The 22,410-nt window shown below is 52.7% G+C and overlaps 8 protein-coding genes across 8 annotated transcripts; 4 read left to right on the top strand and 4 right to left on the bottom strand.

Moving 5' to 3' along the window:
- Window positions 1–12: 12 nt before the first annotated feature.
- Window positions 13–632, top strand: J4E87_006291 (uncharacterized protein; the record flags this gene model as incomplete). Its single annotated transcript, XM_049377896.1, has 2 exons — window positions 13–334; window positions 610–632. 2 exons carry the CDS (start codon window positions 13–15, stop codon window positions 630–632), a joined length of 345 nt encoding a protein of 114 aa, XP_049232463.1.
- Window positions 633–2,074: 1,442 nt separating this feature from the next.
- On the top strand, window positions 2,075–3,009 carry J4E87_006290 (uncharacterized protein; the record flags this gene model as incomplete). The annotated part of the gene is made up of 3 exons (XM_049377895.1): window positions 2,075–2,290; window positions 2,343–2,724; window positions 2,774–3,009. 3 exons carry the CDS (start codon window positions 2,075–2,077, stop codon window positions 3,007–3,009), a joined length of 834 nt encoding a protein of 277 aa, XP_049232462.1.
- Window positions 3,010–4,028: 1,019 nt separating this feature from the next.
- J4E87_006289 (uncharacterized protein) lies at window positions 4,029–5,093 on the top strand (the record flags this gene model as incomplete). The annotated part of the gene is made up of 1 exon (XM_049377894.1): window positions 4,029–5,093. One exon carries the CDS (start codon window positions 4,029–4,031, stop codon window positions 5,091–5,093), a length of 1,065 nt encoding a protein of 354 aa, XP_049232461.1.
- Window positions 5,094–9,015: 3,922 nt separating this feature from the next.
- J4E87_006288 (uncharacterized protein) lies at window positions 9,016–13,029 on the bottom strand (the record flags this gene model as incomplete). Its single annotated transcript, XM_049377893.1, has 2 exons — window positions 9,016–12,096; window positions 12,613–13,029. 2 exons carry the CDS (start codon window positions 13,027–13,029, stop codon window positions 9,016–9,018), a joined length of 3,498 nt encoding a protein of 1,165 aa, XP_049232460.1.
- Window positions 13,030–14,551: 1,522 nt separating this feature from the next.
- Window positions 14,552–16,009, bottom strand: J4E87_006287 (uncharacterized protein; the record flags this gene model as incomplete). Its single annotated transcript, XM_049377892.1, has 2 exons — window positions 14,552–14,983; window positions 15,032–16,009. The coding sequence occupies 2 exons, from the start codon at window positions 16,007–16,009 to the stop codon at window positions 14,552–14,554; spliced, it is 1,410 nt and encodes a 469-aa protein (XP_049232459.1).
- Window positions 16,010–16,632: 623 nt separating this feature from the next.
- URE1 (Urease) lies at window positions 16,633–19,426 on the top strand (the record flags this gene model as incomplete). The annotated part of the gene is made up of 6 exons (XM_049377891.1): window positions 16,633–16,653; window positions 16,709–16,795; window positions 16,840–16,866; window positions 16,919–17,302; window positions 17,351–19,030; window positions 19,106–19,426. The coding sequence occupies 6 exons, from the start codon at window positions 16,633–16,635 to the stop codon at window positions 19,424–19,426; spliced, it is 2,520 nt and encodes an 839-aa protein (XP_049232458.1).
- Window positions 19,427–19,673: 247 nt separating this feature from the next.
- Window positions 19,674–20,231, bottom strand: J4E87_006285 (uncharacterized protein; the record flags this gene model as incomplete). Its single annotated transcript, XM_049377890.1, has 1 exon — window positions 19,674–20,231. The coding sequence occupies one exon, from the start codon at window positions 20,229–20,231 to the stop codon at window positions 19,674–19,676; it is 558 nt and encodes a 185-aa protein (XP_049232457.1).
- A 1,598-nt stretch (window positions 20,232–21,829) lies between these two features.
- J4E87_006284 (uncharacterized protein) lies at window positions 21,830–22,185 on the bottom strand (the record flags this gene model as incomplete). Its single annotated transcript, XM_049377889.1, has 2 exons — window positions 21,830–22,017; window positions 22,089–22,185. The coding sequence occupies 2 exons, from the start codon at window positions 22,183–22,185 to the stop codon at window positions 21,830–21,832; spliced, it is 285 nt and encodes a 94-aa protein (XP_049232456.1).
- Between the last annotated feature and the right edge of the window lie 225 nt (window positions 22,186–22,410).

Raw genomic sequence — 22,410 nt, 5'->3', positions numbered from 1 at the left:
ACATTTGCAACTATGAACACTCATTACGTCGAATCAGCACAGACAATGGTTATCGCACCCGAGGAGAGTGATTCAGACCCGTGGAGCTCGAGCGACGACGGAGATTCCTCTAGTGAAAACGAGACCGAGAGTGGAGGAAACAGTGCATCTAGCACGGCCGATCCTGACGAATACAACGGCTTCCCGGCCGCCGTTAACGCTGCGTACAAGCTACATGAACAGTACCATGACGACGCTTTTCGTGCCTTCGAGCAGATCGAATCGAGTCTAAAAGATGGAACGTTGAACCAAGGAATATGTGACGGGCCAAACGCCCCAGTCTTACCGATCCGCGGTGAGTATACGTTGTACTCCCCCTGCTATCAGAATTTCCATTACCAAAACAATCCAACCCTCTGGACCGAAGAGTTTGCCAGTACATGGATGGCGGGTAGCATCCGTTTTGGACAGCGCTGGAGAAATGATTGGTTTCCTATTGGGGCCGAGTGCACGATTGCTGGACTCAGGCGTCCTCTCACCTTCGGGTGTCCTGAGGCAAGATGCTTCGTTGGTAAAATAGAAGACATTCACGCCGATGGTGGTAATGTTTCTCGAGATAAGGATCCAAAGAGCTGGACGATATGCTGTCTTAAGGGTTCATATATGCTCATATACATCCCGGCGACAGAAATAGGTGACACTATTGGAGAAGAAGATTACTTGTTCATCGGGATTCTGGATAGGACAGAGGAAGAGATGGCAGCCACCGGATTTGCAAAGAACTATTGGAGTAGACCAGTACCATACTACGAAGCGCCGTACATCTCCACTTTACCCCAAGGTCGAACTCGGTAAGCCATGTCTTTGTACGAACTGACGTGAGACATGTACTGACTTGCACCAACCTCTAGGTACCTTGCACCAACTTCTCTAGGCGAAGAAGAACCTAGCACTCCTGCTGCCCCGAAGATCCAAGATGAAACGAATCCTACTACAGGTAAGTTTGCTTTCATATTTAATTCATTTGAAAGCTTATGTGTCATAGTCTGCCATACACCTAGATTACCTACGCACATGTCTGGACATAGCAAGTTGCAAACACAGGATTCCACGATATCATCCTCGTGGAATGACAACTCAAAGTACGAGAAGGCTCTTGCTGACCACCAGGCTCACGAAGCCAATTGTTTAAGGTTCGCATCTGTCGTGGAACCGCGGTTTCTTGATGACGATGAGAAGCCGATAGAGCCGTTGGAAGGCAATTGGACTCTATACTCACCAGGACTTATCTCTATGGCACACAAGCTCCGAATGGCCGGGCAAACAGATCTAGCATATACCGTCGGAACGATCTGCCTTGGCAAGCATGAACTAAGCGATGAATGTTGGAAGCACTACCCACTCAAAAGTCAGGTATACATCACTGGCCTCGGTAGCTTCTGGTGGATCTCACCCGATATCCCACATTACGCATTCGGGGGGGAGGAAGAGGATGCTCAGTTCTTGCTCAATGTGCATACACGGATCAAAATCACTTTCTTTGTAACTTTTCTTACTGGTGGCGTGATGAAGCTGAGGCTTTGTGCACCGTCCGAGTCGGGTTTAGATGATGTTATCGTTTGGGCTGTCAATGACGAAGGGGAGGTAAATATCCAGGTGTATGTTCCGGGGTAATCGATGCTCTTCATTGCAATTAGTGCCTCTGGCGTTGAGTACGAGATGCCTTGCAATTGAGACCTCTGGACTTTGGTTCAACTGTGCAAGTGACGTGCTGTTGTTCGTGACTCGCTCTCCACCCTATTATTCGTAAGAGGCGGCGGTCTTTCGTTGCAGTGGGCAGTTGAACGTTGAAAGGTAGTTGCGGTGCTTGAGAATAAGGAAAGTAGAGATCTGCGTTGCGGCTCCCCAGTCGAACGTCATCCAGTCGGGTGGCGCAGGAGCTTGGACCCTGAAGCATCCCCGAAATCCATAGCTTCCTCGAAAGATGTCCCCAACACCATTACAATCGCAGCGCATACCCAATTCTTTGACCTTTTATTATTGAAGTGCAGTCTCTGCATATCACCTGATCGCTAAACATACTTCAACCGCCACAATGGACGTCAAAGAGCCCCTACTACCGTCCGACCCCCCGCCCTCATATGAAGATGCGCGGAAGTCACCAATCCCACAAAACAAGTCGGCATCGGGCACACCATTAGCGAAGAGGCCACCGCCTCCGCCACTCAATCTGCCAGCGCTGAATGAGTTGAGAGGATCGAGAGTTGTGCTTGCGAGCGCGTCACCACGTAGAAGACAGCTTCTCGCACAGGTAGCATCACATCTACCCGGCCATGGACATGCCGGATACTGACTTCAATCAGATCGGCCTCACAAAAATCGACGTAGTCCCCTCCAAATTCGCCGAAAACCTAGACCACTCGCTCGGCGCGCTGAACTACGTCCTCGAAACCGCATCCGCCAAAGCGCATGACGTATACAAAACCGAGATTAACAATCGCGAGCGCGGCGAGCCTGCCATCGTCATCGCTGCCGACACAATTGTAGTATCGCACGCTGGGCGGATACTGGAGAAGCCGAAGAGCGAGGCAGACCATATAGCAACGCTGAAGATGCTGAGAGATGAGGGCGCGCACAAGGTTATGACCGCCGTTGCGGTGATGAAGCCATTAGAGTCTGCGGTAGATCCGGGATATGCCATGGAGACACATGTTGAAGAGACAACGGTTATGTTCGATCCTACTGGTACTTCTCCCTGTTCAAAAATGGCTGAATTGAATGCTAACACGAGTAGTGACCGACGAACTGATCCTCGCATACGTCAAAACGCGCGACGGTAACGACAAAGCAGGCGGCTATGGTATACAGACAGCGGGCGCATGCCTCATCGAGCGCATAGAAGGGTCATACGACAACGTGGTCGGTTTGCCGTTACGGCAGACGCTGAAGCTGATAGAGAAGGTCATGGAGCCTGAGGAGGAAGAGGGGGACTTCTTTGTGGACAGCAGAGAAGACGAAGAGGAGGAGTAGGACAAGAACCTCCAAGTACATCAGGCGAGCGACAGTGTATGGCATGCATACAAATCTCCACCTGGGCGTAAGAGCCTTCGACGACGGGACTAAGCATGACATCGCATAAGAAGGGAACTTCCCTGTGTTTACACGGAGTAAAGGTTATGATAGATTTCCTGAAGCTAGGCTAGGTCAGATAGCTCTATAAAGCAGTTGACTGCTTTTGAGGGAAGTTGATGGTTGACAAATACACAAGTAATTCATCCCGTACCGCATCCAACGGAGACATAGGAATCAAATCTACCGACTTACGTCCGTATCCTCCCGGCAGGCTATGCATGAATACTGTAAAGGTTCTCGTACGATAGGCTTTGAGACGCCATCGGCTTGCTCGCGATCATTTTCTGACATGCTGCTCCTATTGACAATGCACAAGACGGATCAGAAATATGCTCGGACGTTTCATTAAGCCTTCCAGGTCAGCACACTACTAGCATTCTCACCGTTGAGTGCACTGAATCCATAGCGACTTCTAGCTACACCCCTCCATTACCAATCCACGCCCCACTTGCCTCGGCTCAGCCTTAAATCTCGCAGCGGGCACCTTTCCCAAAGCGGGTGACTCCCGGCGCGAGCGCTCGTCATGGCTTCGTGTCGTTCAACGTTGTCTCGAAGATTCTGCATTTGCGACAAGTTTCGTGCCCCGCGTCGAGACACCTGGCCGAAGTCGTGGCTTCTAGAGTCGGACGAATATTCGTTTTGCGCCTCTTTGCCGGTCGCTGGCCGATATGCAACGTTACGACTGGGCTTGCCGTGCTAGGACGGCGCCTCCGGTCCCTCCCTCCACCCATGATGCAATCAGGGTCTTTCTCTCGGCGGTGAAATCACAGTTTGTCAGCTAGAGGTGTTGGTATATAGCTAGGTGCTCATGTCTCAATCTTCAGCATCAAATTATTAAACCACTCTACAACATCAACACAAGATACCCTGCTTCTTCCTTCCTAACACCCAACTCTACACACAACAAACACACCATCATGGTTCAGAACAAGGGCGTCATCTTCAAGAAGGTCCCAGAGGGATGGCCAAAGCCAGGCCAGGACCTCGCTGTTGAGGCCCGCGACATCGACCTCGACCAGAAGCTCCCCGAGGGCGCTCTTCTCGTCAAGAACTTCTACGCCTCCTTCGACCCCTACCAGCGTGGCCGCATGCGTGCACCCGACGTCAAGTCCTACTCCCCTCCCTTCGAGCTAGGCAAGCCCATCACCAACCGCTCCATCTTCAAGGTCGTCAAGTCCGCCAGCGACAAGTTCAAGGAGGGTCAAACTCTCATCACCATGGGCATCAGCCCCATTGAGGAGTACTCCATCCTCGACAAGGACGCCGTCGCCAACTGCATCGAGCTTAAGAACCCCTACAACCTGGACCCCAAGTACTTCCTCGGCCCCCTCGGTATGCCCGGTCTAACAGCCTGGTCCTCCTTCTACGAGATCGGCCAACCCAAGAAGGGCGAAACAATCTTCATTTCCGCCGCTTCAGGCGCCGTCGGCCAGCTCGTCGGCCAACTCGCCAAGCACGAAGGCCTCACCGTCATCGGCTCCGTCGGCGACGACAAGAAGCTCGACTTCATCACCAAGGAGCTCAACTTCGACTCGGGCTTCAACTACAAGACCGAGAAGCCAGCCGATGCCCTCGCCCGCCTCGCCCCCAACGGCATCGACATCTACTACGAGAACGTCGGCGGCGAGCAACTCGAAGCCGCCATCAACGCCATGAACAACTTCGGTCGCATCGTCGCCTGCGGCATGATCTCCCAGTACAACGCTAAGCCCGGCGAGCAGTACCCCATCCGCAACCTCATGAACGTTGTTGCCAAGCGCCTTACTATCCGCGGTTTCATTGTTGGTGACGAGAACATGGGTCCTAAGCATGCGAAGGAGCACCAGGAGAAGCTGCAGAAGTGGTTGTCTGAGGGCACTTTCAAGGCGAAGATTAGTGTTACTGAGGGTATTGATAATGCGGTTGACGGCTTTATTGGTATGCTTGAGGGAAAGAACTTTGGTAAGGCGGTTTTGCAGATTGCGGATTTGAGCAAGGAGTAGAGAGTTGTATATACCCCAACGTGACTGGTTTGCACCGGTTATATGAATGAAAGATGAATGAACAACAACAATGGTGTGTCAATTGTAACAGTGATGTCGTATGCTTTCCGATTTCATAATTACCTTTTTGTAATGCAACGCCATAGTGTGTAGGTCGGGATGGTCTAAATAGTGATGCATTAAGGTTGATAAAAGTTACATGGTCGAGTCTCAAAGCTTTCGTGGCTGTGAATGACTCACGCAGAAGTGGTACATTTGGAGGGTTGGCTCGTGGCATGACTCAGCCCGGAGGAAGCAGCAGGGCGTCCTGGCACTTTCCTCGCTCTGTCACTCACACTTTCTTACAAGCACAATATCGAAAAGGTATACACATTCCGGGGTACGTCGCACGTTGCAATGCGTGTTGCTGACCTTCACGATAGATGCCTAGACACCCGCAGCCTGTCTCAGCCTTCCTGTACTGTACATTCGTCAACGATACGTAGCGCAGCACCTTCCGCATCCGACAACCGCCTGCCACTTGTCTGCCTTACAACAACATGGTCCTCCTGCACCTTACGCAGATGCGCTAATCAAATAAGATGAATTCCACATGCGCAGTCGCCAATTACCCGGTTGAGGCGGTGTTCGACGTGATCCTGCGTAGAACGTGGATCTGCAACTGCCGTCCACACCCGAGCCAGGCTTGCCTTTCCTGCAATGCAGTCATCTTGTTGTATATTCGGGGGCGCAAAACCACCCAATCAAGGCTTCGTGGTGGCGTGGGCGACGCGGGTGATCATGTTTTCCCTGCTTGACCAGGCTGTAGATGTGCTGACGCAGGACTTATCCGCTGTCTCGGACACAGCTTCCTTCAACACAACGCGGAGTCAACTACACCAAAGTTTCGACTCCCCATTTTTTCTGGACTTCTAGCGCAGTATTATCGTACAGCAGATTGGCAGCAAGAGCTCGCCTTCCTGGCTGACCGAGCATCTATCACAGTCACGATCTCCAACGTATCGCCATCGTGAGTAGAGCGACGGCTCCCGCCAGGCCATATACCTCCATACCAGTACCCTACTGCATTCGTCTAAGTGATTGAACACGATTATGGGCAACTGTGGCAGTTCCGTGAGATGTGATAATGTGTATGGTTGGACGCGCCCACAAAAGATGGAGTTCAACGCAGATATCGCGGGTATCGGCGTGAGTAGCGAACCCAAGAGATGACTACCGTGCTGATTCAAAGCCAGATCCTTATATCATTCTTTTTTAGTGCTCTGGCTGTTTTCTCTGTGGTAACTTGGGGGTACCTGACAGCTACCTTGCCTTCGGGTCTGCTGCAACCGATCGATCAGCACGTACTTATGTTACTCAAGAGTTGCTTCAGGCGAAAACGAAACCACAACCGCGCGGAAGATGTATTATCGACGCAGACGCCAAATCAGCGCAACCATAGCCGTGTTCTAGTCAGATTCCTCAAGATGCTCAGTGATCAGCAGCTCATAACCGGAATTTCTATACTGATTGCTGCGCTTTCAAGTCGATGTGTCATCCATCGGTATGAATGGCATATCGTTACGTCTCTGGCTTATTTCTCGGTGGCTACGCATACCATGTCTCTTGATGTACTCCGGGATCACCTAGCCCAGCACACTTGGGTTAGATACTGTCGCGTATGTTTCACACTTCTTTTCGTCGTTTTCTTCAGCTTCGCATTTCTCGTGGATCAAGTCAGGTCCGACGGGTCAGAAAGTCAAATCATACAATGCGCGTTACGGGACTGGGTATCAGATTACAACGCGCTTTCCGATACTATCCTTGTTCTCCCTGTATTGGCAATCCTGTGGGGCAAGCATATCTCAGCCCTGATTCGAGTAGCCGCCCCGGAAGCCACCTATCATCGGCATGTTACTACTACATTGATGGATCGCATCTTCGTACACTTTTGGAGCTGGACGGACAATCTTTCCACAGCAGAGACGGCGAGACTCGTTGCCGATGCGCATATCTACTACGATGCTAAGATTGGACCATTCAGGAAAAAGACAAGGGTCTCTACGTGGTACTTCCTCGAACAGTACCATGAGGCCTATCTTTCTGAAATTCCGGTATGGGCTTTTCAGCTTGCCTACGGAACGACCACGACGGTCAGAGCAGTATGGAATTCCAATGTAGACCTCTTGGAAGGGCCATCGATGCTTGGCTTTGGTCAAGTCGTTGCGATTGGTTTACTCGTCCTCCCACTGCTTGCTCTAGTTGAGATGATTAATGGTAAGTCTACCTCTATCCATATCATAAATCTGCTAATCAAATGAAGAGCAAGTCGTGTCGGAGAAGCTTCAGCCTTCATCAACTCAGGAACAGTTACATCGGGTCAATGCTGCAGACAATTCTTCTCCAAGCCCTCCTACATCAGAACTACTGGCTCTTGAGTCGTCCAATCACCTAACAAGTGATGACGTGGATCAGTCTGTAGGCGCTGCAAGTCAACTTGTCTCCGAGATGACCAGAAAGATCGCCATTTTATCTCTGATCCTTTGCGCATTTTCTACCGTCGTGATGGTCGGCGCAGCCAGCGCAGCCAGTGCGGATGAATATCAAGTAATTCAGAGGTTTATGTTGATGGCTATTGTTCCAATATGGATACTGTCAAAACTAGTCATCGTCACGAAACGTCAAATTAGTCAAGGTCGATTCGTATGGAGAGAAATCAGATCGCACAAGACCAAGAAGATATCTACACAGCCACTTCTACCGGAGCCTGGCACATCTGACAATAGCACACCACATATCATGTCTGGAGATGATACAACACACGGCCCACCCAGACTACCTTCACTCGATATATCCGACGACCAGCGCGACCATGCACACACTACTGCGACAGAGACGAGCCCGACGTTCGGACGACCTCGCAGGCAAGACACGGAAGCCAGCCTTGGCCTCAACGCCTTGTTCAATAGGCAAGATGGAAGTTCTTCAGACCGTCATGTACAATAACTGATATGGAAGGCCAGTCACCGTTTTAACTATAACGCATCGCACAATGCGAAACTGCGTCACTGTTTTCTTGAATAGGAACCACGGCATCTCATTCCCACGCTCCCTCTATCTCTTGTTTCGGTCACGAATGTATCCCTTTTGCTCCCGTCGTCGAGCTATACATACACACACGTACACAAATATGTAAAGTACATTACAAGCAAAAAGCGACTTCATCACACAAGTCCATCGTGGCACTGTTGCGGCATTAGAGCACTAGCACTCTCATCAAGGCTATTGCAGAAGCTCAAGCTCTCTAAAAGTCCTGAAATTGATGGTGATTGCTTTCTTCATATGAAAACTCATCCATCCACCAATCCATCAACCCGCAAAACCACCATCCCATGTTCAAACCTCCCCCGTCCAGCAGCCAACCTCATTACGAAGCCAGCCGCGACACATGAAAAAAGAGATACCAGTAGACCCCATAATGACCAATTCCCCAGATGTCGATCCTAACCCACATGCACCATGCCCGGATATTCGCCCATCGTCAACCATGCATTCCAGATAAAGACCTCCCTCCCACATGTGAGAAGCCGAAGAGCCAAATGGCTGTCTTCAAAGTTGAAAAACTCCAAGATCATGCAAAAGCAACGCCAAAGCAACGCATGGTAGTACAGAACAAAGGAAAGAAACTCACACTCAGAAGAGAATGGACGCCGCAACCAAGACGTTGCTGGCCAATTTGTTCCTTGAAACTTGCGATGAAGATCGCTCGCAAACTTTTCGTATGTCGTACCGCGTCGCAAGGTCTGCGGTTCGAGATAACGTTGATAGCACTTTTGAGTATGTTTTAGACTGCCAGCACTGCTGTTCATCAAGGTCAGTTCACATGAAATCATCACAATAGCACTGCGTACCTGTTCTTCTTCAATCCCATCCACACCCCCCATCAAGCAGCTTTCAGGGCCTGCGCGACCAAGACCGGAACCAGGATTGCAGTGACAAGGCCAACATTAACGACGATACCAGCAATGAGCGCCGTTCGCTTAGACTGTGGCGTGACGTGACCAAGATGGCCTTTGGTAAGCTCGGCGATGACCTTGTCTCCTATGAAACGGAAGAGGATGATGCAGGGCGGCAGGAGGCAGAAGGCCATGAGGATGCACCATGATAGCTTGCGGCGGCGTGCCTCGTCTTCTGGGTTGGGCTCCCGCTCCACACAGAGAAGGTGAGGCGAGTGCTGGTGGGCAATGTTGGTCCGGACCGGCGCAGGGTAGATGTCTAGGCTAGGGTGTGTGGGACGGAGAGGCGTGGTAGTGTCGCTGGTAGAGGGACGATCACTGTGGGCCACGAAGCGCGTGATGTGCGTGTCTTGAGTCGAGATGGTCGATCGAGCAGCTTCAGGCGCAAGGAACATCTGCCGCAGTTTCGTCTGACCGGGTACGGCAGAGCGGCTCGTGCGGCGTTGTTGACGCAGGAACGTGGTAGAGTTACGGAGGTGCTTGCGAGCGCCAGGGTTTGGGGAGGTCTCTTGAACAGTTTCCAGTTCTGGCGTCTGTGAGAACAGACTAGCTTCTGATGGTGTTCGATGCTCGGGACTCGGCTTGTAGACTGGTCGGGACTGGCTGATGCGAGTTACGCTGCCTGTAGCTGGGAAGGGCGAAGCGTAGAACCCGGTGTAGTCTGAACGAACGCTCTGGCGACCGACGCTCGAGCTGAGCTTCACACCCGGACTGCTAGTATCTGCAACACTGCTACCTGTCTCATGCATACCAGTACCGCGAGGAGTACCAGTGAGGTTGCCCTTAGGCCCAACATAGGAGAGCTTCTCAAAGGTGTTCTGGCGCTCGAGACCAATAGGACTGTTGTCGAAAACGCTCTCATCAGCGGTACTTGAAGTCGGTAGAGTACTATCATCGCTTCTATACCGGTAATGTCCTTGTGATAGACCCACAGACGAAGCGCGCTGCTCATCGATAATGATGTTATCATTAGGGCCAGAAGCTAGCAGCTCTTGCGTCTCTTTGTCGCTGAAAGCGTACGGGTCCGCCCAAGGAGCGTAAGCATATGGCTGATCGACGGCACCGCGCCCGCGAACGTCCTCAGGTTGAGTAGCAAACTGGAACAATGGTGCTGTCCGTGATGCTGGAGGGCTAGTGGTTAAGGGAGGAGATGAAGTATCGGGTGCGGTACGGACACTTGCTTGAGCTCTCAACTGTGGTGGCGATGAGCCGAACAGATGAGGGTGTTGAGTGCGTGATGGACTAGGGTGGTTGTAGTATGTCGAACGAGCCGGCGATTGAGCTAGCTTCGCCCAGGAAGGAAGGGAGCCATCTGAGTTTAGGCCAAGACTGTTCCGGGTGCCCTCACTGCTGCTATAGTCTGCAATACTGCTAAGAAGAGACTCGTGGCCTTTCGAATCGCGACTGTTGCCGCCGACCGTCTCCCAATCCGCTTTATCTCCGGTAATAGCTGCGTCGCCGCCACCAAGAGGTGTGTCGAACTCCTCAGGAACACCAGATGACCTGTTTGTGGCTGATTTACTTAGCATTAGGCTGGCCGAGTTGCGTCTAGTCCACATCGCGGGGATCTTACGGTCATCCTGATGCTTATTGACCGTGTCTTGGAAGATTTGTTCGGCCTGTTCGAGAGCCTCTCTAGGCGTATGCGGACTCTGCGGGTTGTCCCCTTGAGAGTAAGAAGACGAAGGCTCTAGAGTCCTGGCTTCTGGTTGAGAGTACGATGAAGATGGCTCCAGAGTGCCTTTCATAGCAGGCTGAAACGAGACATCTGACTCCGAGATGCGGAGCAGATTTCGAGTATCTCCGTATGAGTAGCGTGATTCATCGGAGAACATACCAGACATTGGTAGACGTGGAGGAAGGAAAGGTGCTTCATCGTACTCAAAGGCCGGTGCAAGAGGAGCCGCTTCACGAGGGGGTGAACCTGGGTGCTGGGTAATCGGAGGCCGCCTTGAACCTACATCAGTTTGTTGAACCCCCTTTCCTTTGCCTTCGTAGTGAGTGGCTACGGGCGCATTTGCAGTATCATGCGGGCTATATTCGTCGATGAGTTTGCTGATGGTGTCTGTCTTGGGATCACGTTCTTCGACCGAAGGGTGGTACATGTCCTGGGCAAATGGACGTGACAATTGTCGACTCATCCGATTAGAGTCGCCATAATCGTACGAGCTGTTGGGATTGTACTCGTTGGCAAAGTCGCTTGCGTTTATCCCACTAAGCCGAGCGAACGGGTTGCCACTGCTGTTCCGCTCGCTCTGGAGTCCCTGCTGATACATGGATTTCCGATGACCGTCTGCGGTGTAGATGGACGAACTGGGGTAGATCGAATCAAGATCGTCGTAGTAGGGCTTTGAAAAACCGCCTTCAGTAGAGTAAGGTAGATGAGACTCATCTAATCGTCCGATCTCCGTCGAGTGCTCATCCGGCAGCATGGATGCTAGCGAATCCGTCTGATAATGTCCAGCGGATTGACCTCGCGATGCCTCCGCTTCATTCTGTCCGGGTGAAAAGGCTTGTGGGAACGCTGGTGTAAAGGCATGGAAGCCTTCAGGTGACAGGGGGCTGCTGGGCGTAGCTGGCGACATTGGTCCGACCGGGAAGTATGATGTTTCGGGGGTTGTGATATAGGTCTGGTGTAGAGGGCGCGGGAATTCTCCTTCCATACTGATTGATGCCTTGCTCACGTTTTCGCTACGTATCTCCTGCAACTCCTCGCCCTGTAACGCCGACGGAGTCTTGGTGAGCTTCTTCGTCAAAGTGCGAGTCAATCCTTTGAAGGAGAAACGCGACTCGCGAGCAGGCGGCTTGATGGTCAGCGGAGAGGGCGCACTGACTGATTCGGGGCTGTACGGAGGCGATGTATAAGACGAGGAGTTGGGACTGAGGGCAGCAGGTGACGGCTCAAGCGGAAGCTCCATGTGCGACTGCTCTGGCTCATCTTCAGGACGTCTCAGGATACCTGCATGCGCTGCGCGGAAATCGCCGTAAACGGCTCGTTTGGGCGCCATCTGTTGCGATCAGCTGTGCTGAGAGCGGAGTTGGGTTGTAATACATACCTCTGAAAATGCGTCGTCAGATGAACGTAGAAGAAGATATTCACTAGAATCGAAGTCGCGCGAGGGCGTAACAATGTCGTGAAGCAGTAGCGAATCGTGCGGGTTAACCAAGTCAAAGGAAGCACCGCGATAATGGATAATTGCGGGCGTCGCGGGCGGCGTCGCAGGCGCGGTTGTCGCGAAGCTAGGTGCGTCTATTCGCGTCGGCTCTCTTTCATCGTGGGGTGGTGAGAGCGACGGGTCGATCCGGTGGGGCGGCTGCGGGAAGCGGGATAGCGAGAAGGTCGAGAGTGTGGGCGTAGTCTGCGCGCCGCTGGAGTGTGAAAGATCGGTGGAGAAGCTCAACACAGCAGGACGCGGTGATTGGCGGTCTTGCGTAGAATTCACGTTTGCAAGCGGAAGAGCAAATACAGGACCTGTAGTGGCAGGCGGTTTCGGCAACCTTTTTCTTGACTTGAACTGACGTACCTTGCTAGACGAGTTGCCAGTAGAGATACTGGATATACTGCCCGTCTGCACGCGGGGCTCAGCTGACTGCGACCGAAGCGATAGCTCGAGCAGTGTTAGTTGCTGGGGTGGCGGAGCAATCGAGTTGAGTTGGTATGCCGACTGCGAAAAGTGAAGAGGGCGCAGTGGTGGACCAGAATCTGACCGCGTCGAGTGCGATACCGATGGTGCGCGTTCGATATCGTTCAAGGCAAGTGCCGCAGGTTTCCTCCGAAGAGTCTTGCCTGACGGTGTACCTGTTCGCGATAGCGTAGGCGTATGTTGCTGCTTGCGATACTCGTGGATGGTGAGGACGTGGACGGGAGTCCGGGAGGAGGCAGACGAGGTGACTGAGTGGTGTGGGGAGTGGACGGGCGTTATAGGATTGCCAGCTTGCATCCGCAGTGAAGCCGGCTCAGAAAGTCGCGGTGACTGCGAGCGGGGGTAAAATGCCGCCATCTTCGACTTGCCCGACGGGACCGTTTGTCGTTCTCTTCGGTGGTGAATAAGAGTTTGCAATCTGATTCCTGACTACAACTCCGTCATTGGCTTCATGTGTAGGGTAGCTTTCCAGGCTCTTGGTTCGTTATTTCGTTTCGGATCGGACTTGAGGTGAAGTTTAACGAATGCATTGCGGGACCCACGCCATGGGCTTCGAGGGTATGGATACGGTCCAGTTGCTTTCGTTCCAGTCGGCGAGCTATACTTGTAGCGATCCCAGAGTATCCGGTAAACCTCAAAATCGCCGTATACAGACGTTGTAACCGTGCCGGAGTGGGCTGATGTCCGAAAGAGCGGTTTCCTTCGGAGGAATGGCTGAGTGCAGTCACAACCGAGTGTTCGTGAACGCACACGTCGTTTCGTGCTGATAATCGTAGTAAAGGCGGTGCGAAGCAACGTCAGAGATACCGAAGATGCGGGACAAAGAACCAGGAGCGAAAGACGGTGAGATATTAAGATTAGAAGTCGATACAGAAAAGACGAGCGGCACGAGAATCTATCCCGTTGAGAAGAAGAGGAAAGAGCGCTAGACGATAGCCTTGAAGACGAAGAAGGCACGATGTTCTCTCACCGAGTACCTACACACGGTAGGAAGGAACGATGACGGACCAGCAAAAATAAACAGAACGGAAAGAACATCCCTAGAAGCCAGCCCAACCTCAGCCCCGGCCTTAGCTCCGAGGGGCACCGGGCATCGCATTCGTCACGCTCAGCAGACCACACAATTCCCACGCATCCTTTCTGCTGCCCTACCTCATTACACCTACCAGGACCGTTGCGAGCTCAGAAGGAGCGATGCAGCTTCGTGGGTGGTTGCCGGCATGGCGGCCCCTTGTCTAGCGCATCTTCGCGCTGACCAGTTAAACCTCGCAGACACCCGCAGCGACGAAACACAGGACATGGCCGCGCGATGGCGAGAGGGCATCGTACACCACTTGATCTGCCCCGAGGGAAGCGGGCTAATACCCGTCATCTCGTTTCAAAGCCTAGCGGGCGACGTATCGGAGGTTGCGCGGATGTTGAAAGGATCCAATCAGTCGGCGTGATGCGTTTGCCTGCGAGCTTCACGACCAGCATTGCGCGGTGGGAGAGATGAGTCTTACCTCAGCTGGTGGAGAGAGGTGGAGATGACATTGCGTGTAAGAAGTGCAGAGTCTTGCCCGGTGCGAAAGGGGTGGTGCGTGATTGAGTGATGATGGTGTGCTGTCATTTCACGAACCTGTCACAAACTACGCTAATGGTGGCGATCTCGAGTAGCCGAGTCTTGGGAACTGCATGTTCTCACACGAGTAATGATAAGGTGGTCGTCTGCCTGGTTTATATTGGAGCGCCACATTTATCTCCTTATCAGGCTCTCATGCTGAAAGTTTGCATGTCATGTAATAGGCATGAACTGCCCTTCGCCGTTAGACGCTTCCGATCACATTACTGTAGCTCCACTGAGTCTATCTCCGCCACGCGATCTATCGCCTCTATCTCCTGATTCATCTTGGGCAAGCTCATGCAAGGCTTGCTTCGCACCGTATTCCTTCAATCCCGTCCTTGACTTTCTCCGCCGTATTGACGGGTACCGCACAGGCTCCAAGTTGCTGAGAGGAGAGTACGAGAAGCGTCGCGGGTCAACCCCTTGCGGATACTGATGCTCCAGCACAACACGGATGTTCACGTTCTCTGGCACCGAGCTATGGCGATGTTGTTGAGATGAATCTCCTTTGGGCGACTTGCTCTTATCTGGGGGCGTACTGGGCTGCTTAGGTGGGGGTGAGGATGGAGCAGCTTCGATGGCTTTACCCCCGTCGGCTGCTTCATACTCTATTAGGTTTGGATTGTTGATTTCCCCTTGCCGTGTGCCCTACAGTGGTTAGCTTATAATGTAAGTTTCTCAGTGAGAATGGCTTACTCGTGTTGGATACACAGTTCCCGGCATCATGACGTATTCATCCAGCGTATGCATCAGTTTGGCGAAGTTGAATCCATGCCCTGGCCGACTTGGAAGGAACCTTTGCCCAATGTCATGTTCGAAGCTGAGCATACAATCTTGATTCGGCATATACTTGCTGAGATTCGTGTACCACTGGGGATATGTGCCGTACCAGGCTCCGACATCCGCGTTCAGGTCGACTGACATGTATATATTCTCGCAATCTTCCGGCTTCTGCACAAGTAGGACGAAGTCGAATTCTCGTGGCAAGCCTGATTTTTGGAGCATGTTCTCCGTGAGTGTCCAGACGGCCTTGGCGTCTTCGACATCGTACTCTGATCCGTGTGGGCTTCGCTTCGATCGCACTGATCCTTGGATGCTCATCATGTGGAAGACTTTGTAGCTGCTCTTCATAGCTGCTTTCGGGTTCAGCGAAGCAGATACAGGCGCCTGCGATACGCCTAAGGAGCTCGATAAGCTGAAGTTCCACTGCAGGTTCTCTGGCGACACAGATCCGAACATCAGCTCTGGTGCATGCTTCAGGATCCGTGGATGCGACGCGCCTGGCTTCCGGGGCGTGTTGGGGTCACCGTCGTCGCCATGAACGGTGACTTCAATTTCGGCGCTTTTGAAACGGTGCGACTCTGGGTCATGGGGATGGAAGACAAAGTGCACCGAAACAAAGAAGAGATTGTTGATGTCGGGTTCGTGGAGCGCATTCGACCTGTAGTAGCCGTGTTGAAGCCGATTAACATGGGCGGAGATGTACGCGTTCCCAGGTAGCCGGCGCTCGTAGAGGCATTTCTTGTTGATTTGAAGTCGCTTCCTTGGTATGTTTGGATCTTTGGGCGGGGGCTTGATCGTTACTCGACTTCTCTTAACAGGTGGGTCAGATGTTTGCTGTTCAGGTTCGGGCTCATCGTTCTCTCCCTTCAGATGTCGCATCAAGGAGTGCATCGTAACGTAGAGATATGTCGAAGATGGCGTTCGCTAGACGCGTGAGTTGACGGTCACAGAGTATCAAGTTGTGGTGCGTGCCCGCGTTGTCATCGACGCTACCGGCTACGGCGGTATTCCTGGTGAGTCTGGATCTGGGCTTATCATGGCTGCGACACGATGCAGGAGTGTTGAAAAAGGAGAAGGGACGAAGGCCTGAGACGCGTCAGGTAGGATAGGAGCAAGATAGGTAAGAAGGTTGGTGGCATAGGCCGAATGAGGCGTGGATCTGCATGTCTCAGTGGTGTTGGTGTTGAAACCAATAACCCCTACGTCATGCTGAGGTTAGCTCGAACCACGACAGGCACGCGCAGGTTCGCGACACCTGAATGGTCTGCCGGAAGACATGTGCCTAGAATTGCGTCCATGGATGTCGCGGATGAAGGTCGAGAGCGCGTTGCCGCGGACGTAAGCTCCTTATCAGCGCGCGTCTTTATCGCAAGCGAACCCCGCAGCATGGCCCAAAGAGGTGAGGCCTGTAGCGGTAGAGTCGGTAGAGTCGGACTGGAGGATGGTGGGGATTCAAATACAATCTGGAGACGCGTTGTATCGCTCCAGATCTTGGCTGCTTCTGATTCTACAATATGCAGTTGTGTCCAAAGGAGGTGTGTAACATGGTGCCATGGACGCGTGCTGCCCCTGCTGACCATCGCGTCACAGCTTGACAAGCTCGTCATATCGCAGCTCGGACTCCTTGCGCAACGTCGGCTGGCAAGGGGAGTGAAGCTGAACCATGCTGAAGCTACTGTGAGTCTCGCATGATATCGCGTGGACGCTGCTAATACTCCCAGGCTTTGATCGCGAATAACCTACAAGAAGTACGACCTCCGACTTCGCGCGCATCCTCGGTCGCATGCTGAACGCATACAGCTTATCCGTGATGGAAACCACTCGGTCGCCGATCTCATGTCAATTGGCACAACGATGCTTGGTCGTCGTCATGTACAGCCCTCCGTTGTCGCCTCGCTCGGCGAGTTGATGGTCGAAGGCACCTTCCCGACCGGCACATACCTCGTTACCGTCCACAACCCTGTGTCCACTGACGATGGAGACCTCGAGAAGGCGCTATATGGATCGTTCCTGCCAATTCCGTCGAACGGCATGTTCCCGCTACCCGATTCAAGTGTTTACGAGAGTACGAAGCAGCCAGGCGCGATTGTGGCTGTCAAAGGAGAGGCTGGTATAATCAAGCTGAACGAGGGGCGCAAGAGGATCAAGCTCAAGGTGAAGAGTATGGGAGATCGGCCAATTCAGGTATGGAAACATCATGCGACTACGAGACATGCGACTCACTAAATATAGGTCGGATCGCATTACCACTTCATCGAGACGAACCCGCAACTCCAATTCGACCGCGTACGAGCTCATGGATACCGCCTCGATATTCCCGCAGGCACATCGGTGCGCTTCGAGCCCGGCGATACCAAGACAGTCACCCTGGTACAGATTGGTGGCAACAAGATCATAAAGGGTGGAAACCAGATCGCCTCGGGCTTCATCGAGGACATGTCGGTTGCAAGCGGCATCGTGGAGAGATTGAAGTCTGGTGGCTTCCTTCACGAGCCTGAACCGCATGGGGACGCTGCGCACATCGATATCTGCACCATGGAGCGACTGTCCTATATCAGCATGTTCGGTCCGACGACAGGTGACCTGGTTAGATTGGGTGCAACAGATCTCTGGATCAAGGTTGAGAAAGACATGACCGTATACGGCGACGAGTGCGCTTTCGGTGGAGGCAAGACACTCAGAGAAGGCATGGGACAAGCTGGAGGTGTATCAGACAAAGACTCGTTGGATACTGTCATTACGAACGCTTTGATTATCGACTGGTCTGGTATCTACAAGGCGGACATTGGGATCAAAGATGGCATGATCGTTGGCATTGGCAAGGCAGGCAACCCGGATGTCATGGACGGTGTGGACCCCAACTTGATAGTCGGTTCATGCACCGATGTCATCTCTGCTGAGCACAAGATTGTAACAGCAGGTGGTTTCGACTCCCACATCCACTTCATCTGTCCCCAACAAGCACATGAGGCTATAGCATCAGGCATCACGACCATGCTCGGAGGCGGTACAGGGCCCAGCACCGGCACAAACGCAACGACCTGCACTCCAGGCAAGACGCACATCCGACAGATGCTCCAAGCCATCGACACACTCCCCGTAAACTACGGCATAACAGGAAAAGGCAACGACGCCGAACTCCGCCCCTTGCAACAACAAGCCGAAGCCGGCGTCTGCGGCCTCAAGCTCCACGAAGACTGGGGCAGCACCCCCGCCGCCATCGACGCCTGCCTGACCGTCTGCGACGAATACGACATCCAAACGCTCATCCATACCGATACGCTCAACGAATCCGGCTTCGTCGAGTCCACCATCGCCGCCATCAAAGGGCGAACCATCCACACGTACCACACTGAAGGCGCGGGCGGCGGTCACGCCCCCGACATTATCAGCGTCGTCGAACTCGACAACGTGCTTCCTTCGTCTACGAATCCAACTCGCCCATATACACGCAACACGCTCGACGAGCACCTCGACATGCTAATGGTATGCCACCACCTCTCGCGCAACATCCCCGAAGACGTCGCCTTCGCCGAATCCCGCATCCGCGCCGAGACCATCGCCGCAGAAGACGTGCTGCACGACCTCGGCGCCATATCCATGATGTCCTCTGACTCGCAGGCCATGGGCCGCTGCGGCGAAGTTATCCTCCGCACATGGAACACCGCGCATAAGAACAAAGTGCAACGCGGTACGCTCAAAGAAGACGAGGGCACGGATGCGGATAACTTTAGGGTGAAACGGTATATCAGTAAGTATACTGTTAACCCCGCGATAGCGCAGGGAATGGGTCATCTTGTGGGAAGTGTGGAGGTGGGTAAGGTGGCGGATTTGGTGCTTTGGACGCCGAGGAACTTTGGGGTTAAGCCCAATTTGGTGGTTAAGAGTGGGTTTTGCTCGTATGCTCAGATGGTATGTTGTCTCTCCCTTCTCCCTCTCCTTTTCTTCTCTGTCTCCAGCTCAGCAGTTCATCTAACACCCAAATAGGGCGATCCCAACGCCTCAATCCCCACCGTCGAACCCATCATCATGCGCCCCATGTTCGCGCCTATGGTGCCTTCATCCAGCATCACATTTGTCTCGCAAGCTTCCATTGCCTCTGGCGTTGTCAAGTCTTATGGTCTGCGCAAGCGTGTCGAGGCTGTGAAGAATTGTAGGAATATCGGTAAGAAGGATATGAAATACAATGATACGAAGCCGAAGATGAAGGTCGATCCTGAGAGGTATACGGTCGAGGCGGATGGTATGGTGTGTGAGGCTGAGCCTGCGGAGACGCTGCCGTTGACGCAGGGGTATTTTGTCTATTAAACTGAGAAATCAAAGAGGTTTGCTAAGCGTGTGCTTCATGTTTGTCAATGTGATGTTATTTTGTTGTTAAGAGAAACAGCTTTTGCTCCAATTTTCATATAAGCTCTTGGCTGTTTGACAATAGGTAAGATCTGCTCCTATCCCAAAAGACTAACAAGTACAACAATACGCTTAGAACGCTCAGAAAACAAAGCCTACAAGAGTAATCCATAGTCCTCCAGGAAGCATCGTCAAACTAAGAATACGCTCAATCCCCCCTCATACACACCACCACCTCTTCCTGATCGTCGCCAGCTCGCAAGTCAGCCTTCTCTTTCTTAGTCATCGGACTTCTCTCCCGACTGCCACCCACCGTACTCTGCCTCTTCCGCTTGATTGTTGGCTCAAACTCGTGAGCGTTTGGGTTTAGCATGCCGGAGCCGCTGAGATCGGAGTGTGCTGTGACACCACCAAGTGCCTGTGCAAGTTCAGGTCCCATACCTGTAGTGTCGATATGGTGTTCAAAGCTGCCTAGTTCTTCGCCAAGGGCACTGTAGAGCTGTCTCTCCAGACGGCCGGTACTGTCGATGCTTGAAAGCGACACTCCAGTCTTGTGGCAGGGCTTGAACGGAGAGAGCTTGTTATTCTCGAAGGAAGCATTGGTGTGTAGGTGGGGGTCGATGGCATCCACATCGATGATCTCCACTACGTCAGGGATTTTCTTCTGGTTATTGTGCGAGGATTCATCTTTATCCTCAAAGATGGGTATATGCGCAGTCCGAGGACCTGAGTTCAATGATGGTAGCAGGCTCTGATCATGGCGCATTGCTTGTTCAGACAGCCTCGGTGAGTCAGATGCCAGGCCTTCCTTCCGGCTCCTGACGTTTACAGCGGAAGGGCCGTGAGCTGACCCAAACTTAGCAGGCTCAATGGTCGGAGGTGGCGCTTCGCTCCGGCTGAACCTGTACATACTTGAACGTGCCGGAGATGGGTCTCTCATGGAAACATCTGAGTTATGGGTTGGGAGTCTTTGCGCGAAGGGGTTCGGCGTCGGAACACGGTTCGCGTTTGGAAACGCAGTAGGCAATCGCGATTGCGAAGGTGGACGATTCTCTTTGTTGCTTGAGAAGGAAGGGTGATTCATCGTAGGCTGTTTGTCATTAATCGCATCGTGGAACCGCTGATTAATTGGTGACTGCTTATTCGATGCGTTCCGTAGGGCATTATTGAAGTCCGAGTATGATGGCTTGCGCGCCATGGCCGCCGACGACGGGCGGCTGATAGGTGGATTGATGTCTGACTTTGGGGGACAGTAGTTGTAAGCAGTCGGTAGGCGACCAGTATTGTCATGGCGTTGATTGCCCGATCCATGCGATAGCTCACGATTCTGCTTCGGTGGACTCATAGCTTGGATAATCTGCCCTAGCTGGTCATCTCGAAGGGTGACAACGAGCTGTTTCTCTTTTTCCTTCCTCGGCGGATGATCTTCCCATTCTGTACTCATGCCTTGGTCATATTGGGACCTTTCAGGCATCCATGGTTGACTTTTCCGTGACAGATGTGAAGAAGCATACATGTAGTCAGGCATGGCCATGTCGCTGATGGAGCCCGACGTTCTTCTTGTTGACCATGTATCCATGCTAACGTCGTCGGCAGAATCTACAAGGGAGTTGAGATTGTCATCCCATATGCCTGGGCGACCGTTGTTTCTGAAACCTGGCAGTGGCTTCGCAAATTGTGAGATGGGGGGCAGATGCGCGTTAGAGCGTCGATTGGGTAAGGGAATCTGCGATCTAGCAAAGGCGGATGCCGATGTTTGCGAGATTGGCGACTGCATATTGATATCGCCTGGGAAGGGTCGGGCCTTCGGTGTCCGAGAGTTCGTCGGGGATATTTGTGACAGGTGCGTGGCTCGCTCGAGCGCATTGGGAAGGTATAGAGGGTTTCTGATGGGCCATGAGATGCCCGCCTGTTCTAGGACATCTGTTCCTTATTAGGGATTCATATATGAGGGGTATAAGTTCCTTCGACGTACCTTTTGGAGCATGCTGGAATGAGAAGCAAACAATGTCGTTGGTCGTGCCAAGATCTACCTCTCCAGGACTTGCCGTCTTCATGATCAACTGTTCCGACAACATTATCTTTATTCGTCCTTGTGGATCGTGGGCGTTCCATGAGTTCTGCATGAGGGTCCGTTGATGAAAGGGCGGGAACTCGAGGCATTGTTTCCGTTGACTTGATGGATACTCGTTGATGGCGAGTGATCTCTTCTCTTGCGCTACACATCGTCAGTCCAAAGGTGATGCAGCATTGACTTAGGTGAGACATACCGATCTCTTGGGGCCATTTCGACGTTATGTCGAAGAAGCCACGACTATGCTAATCAGCGTCGTGGTCCCATGTCCACATACTATGGCGTGGAGCTCACAAGACTCTAGCCCCATCGACGATGACCTGAACTGTGTATACGACCTTCTGGTTCGCCTTCCGTCGGGACTCGATCAGGGCCGAGGCTTTCGATGCAGTGGCCCATGAGTGTACGGAGATACGGAACGGTGTGGACGGTGGCAGAGTGCTGATGTAAGAGGTCAAAGTGGGCAACTGGCGGCCATCTACATGCTATCAGTATTGACGCCCAGGTATAAGACGTCTGCATGCAGGTGGGGTAGAGCAGGGTACTCACACTCCTCAGGTGAGACATAGCAGGCAGTCTTGAACTCCTGTATGGGTACATGAGAGTCCTTAGGGAAGAGGATCACGTCCCAATCGTCGTAGCGCATGGCAGGCGTGCGATTGCTGCTGGTCAGGTCCAAAAGAGCAACAAGCAATTGGCAGTTGTGCCGGATGTGTGTTTGTGGAGAGGAGGAAGAAGCCCATTGTTTATGAGGGTTGAGGGCTGAGCGACGGCGGGTACGCCCGAGGTCCAGTGATGAGGAAGGCACGATTGTCACGGCGCAACGTCATGGCGCGAGGCAAACCACATCGTCAAAGGTTCGTGCAAATGC

Source organism: Alternaria ethzedia (genome assembly GCF_023757985.1).
Source record: "Alternaria ethzedia strain BMP 0044 chromosome Unknown scaffold_14, whole genome shotgun sequence".
Lineage (NCBI taxonomy): Eukaryota > Fungi > Ascomycota > Dothideomycetes > Pleosporales > Pleosporaceae > Alternaria > Alternaria ethzedia.
This window is presented reverse-complemented; position numbering and strand designations above follow the sequence as displayed.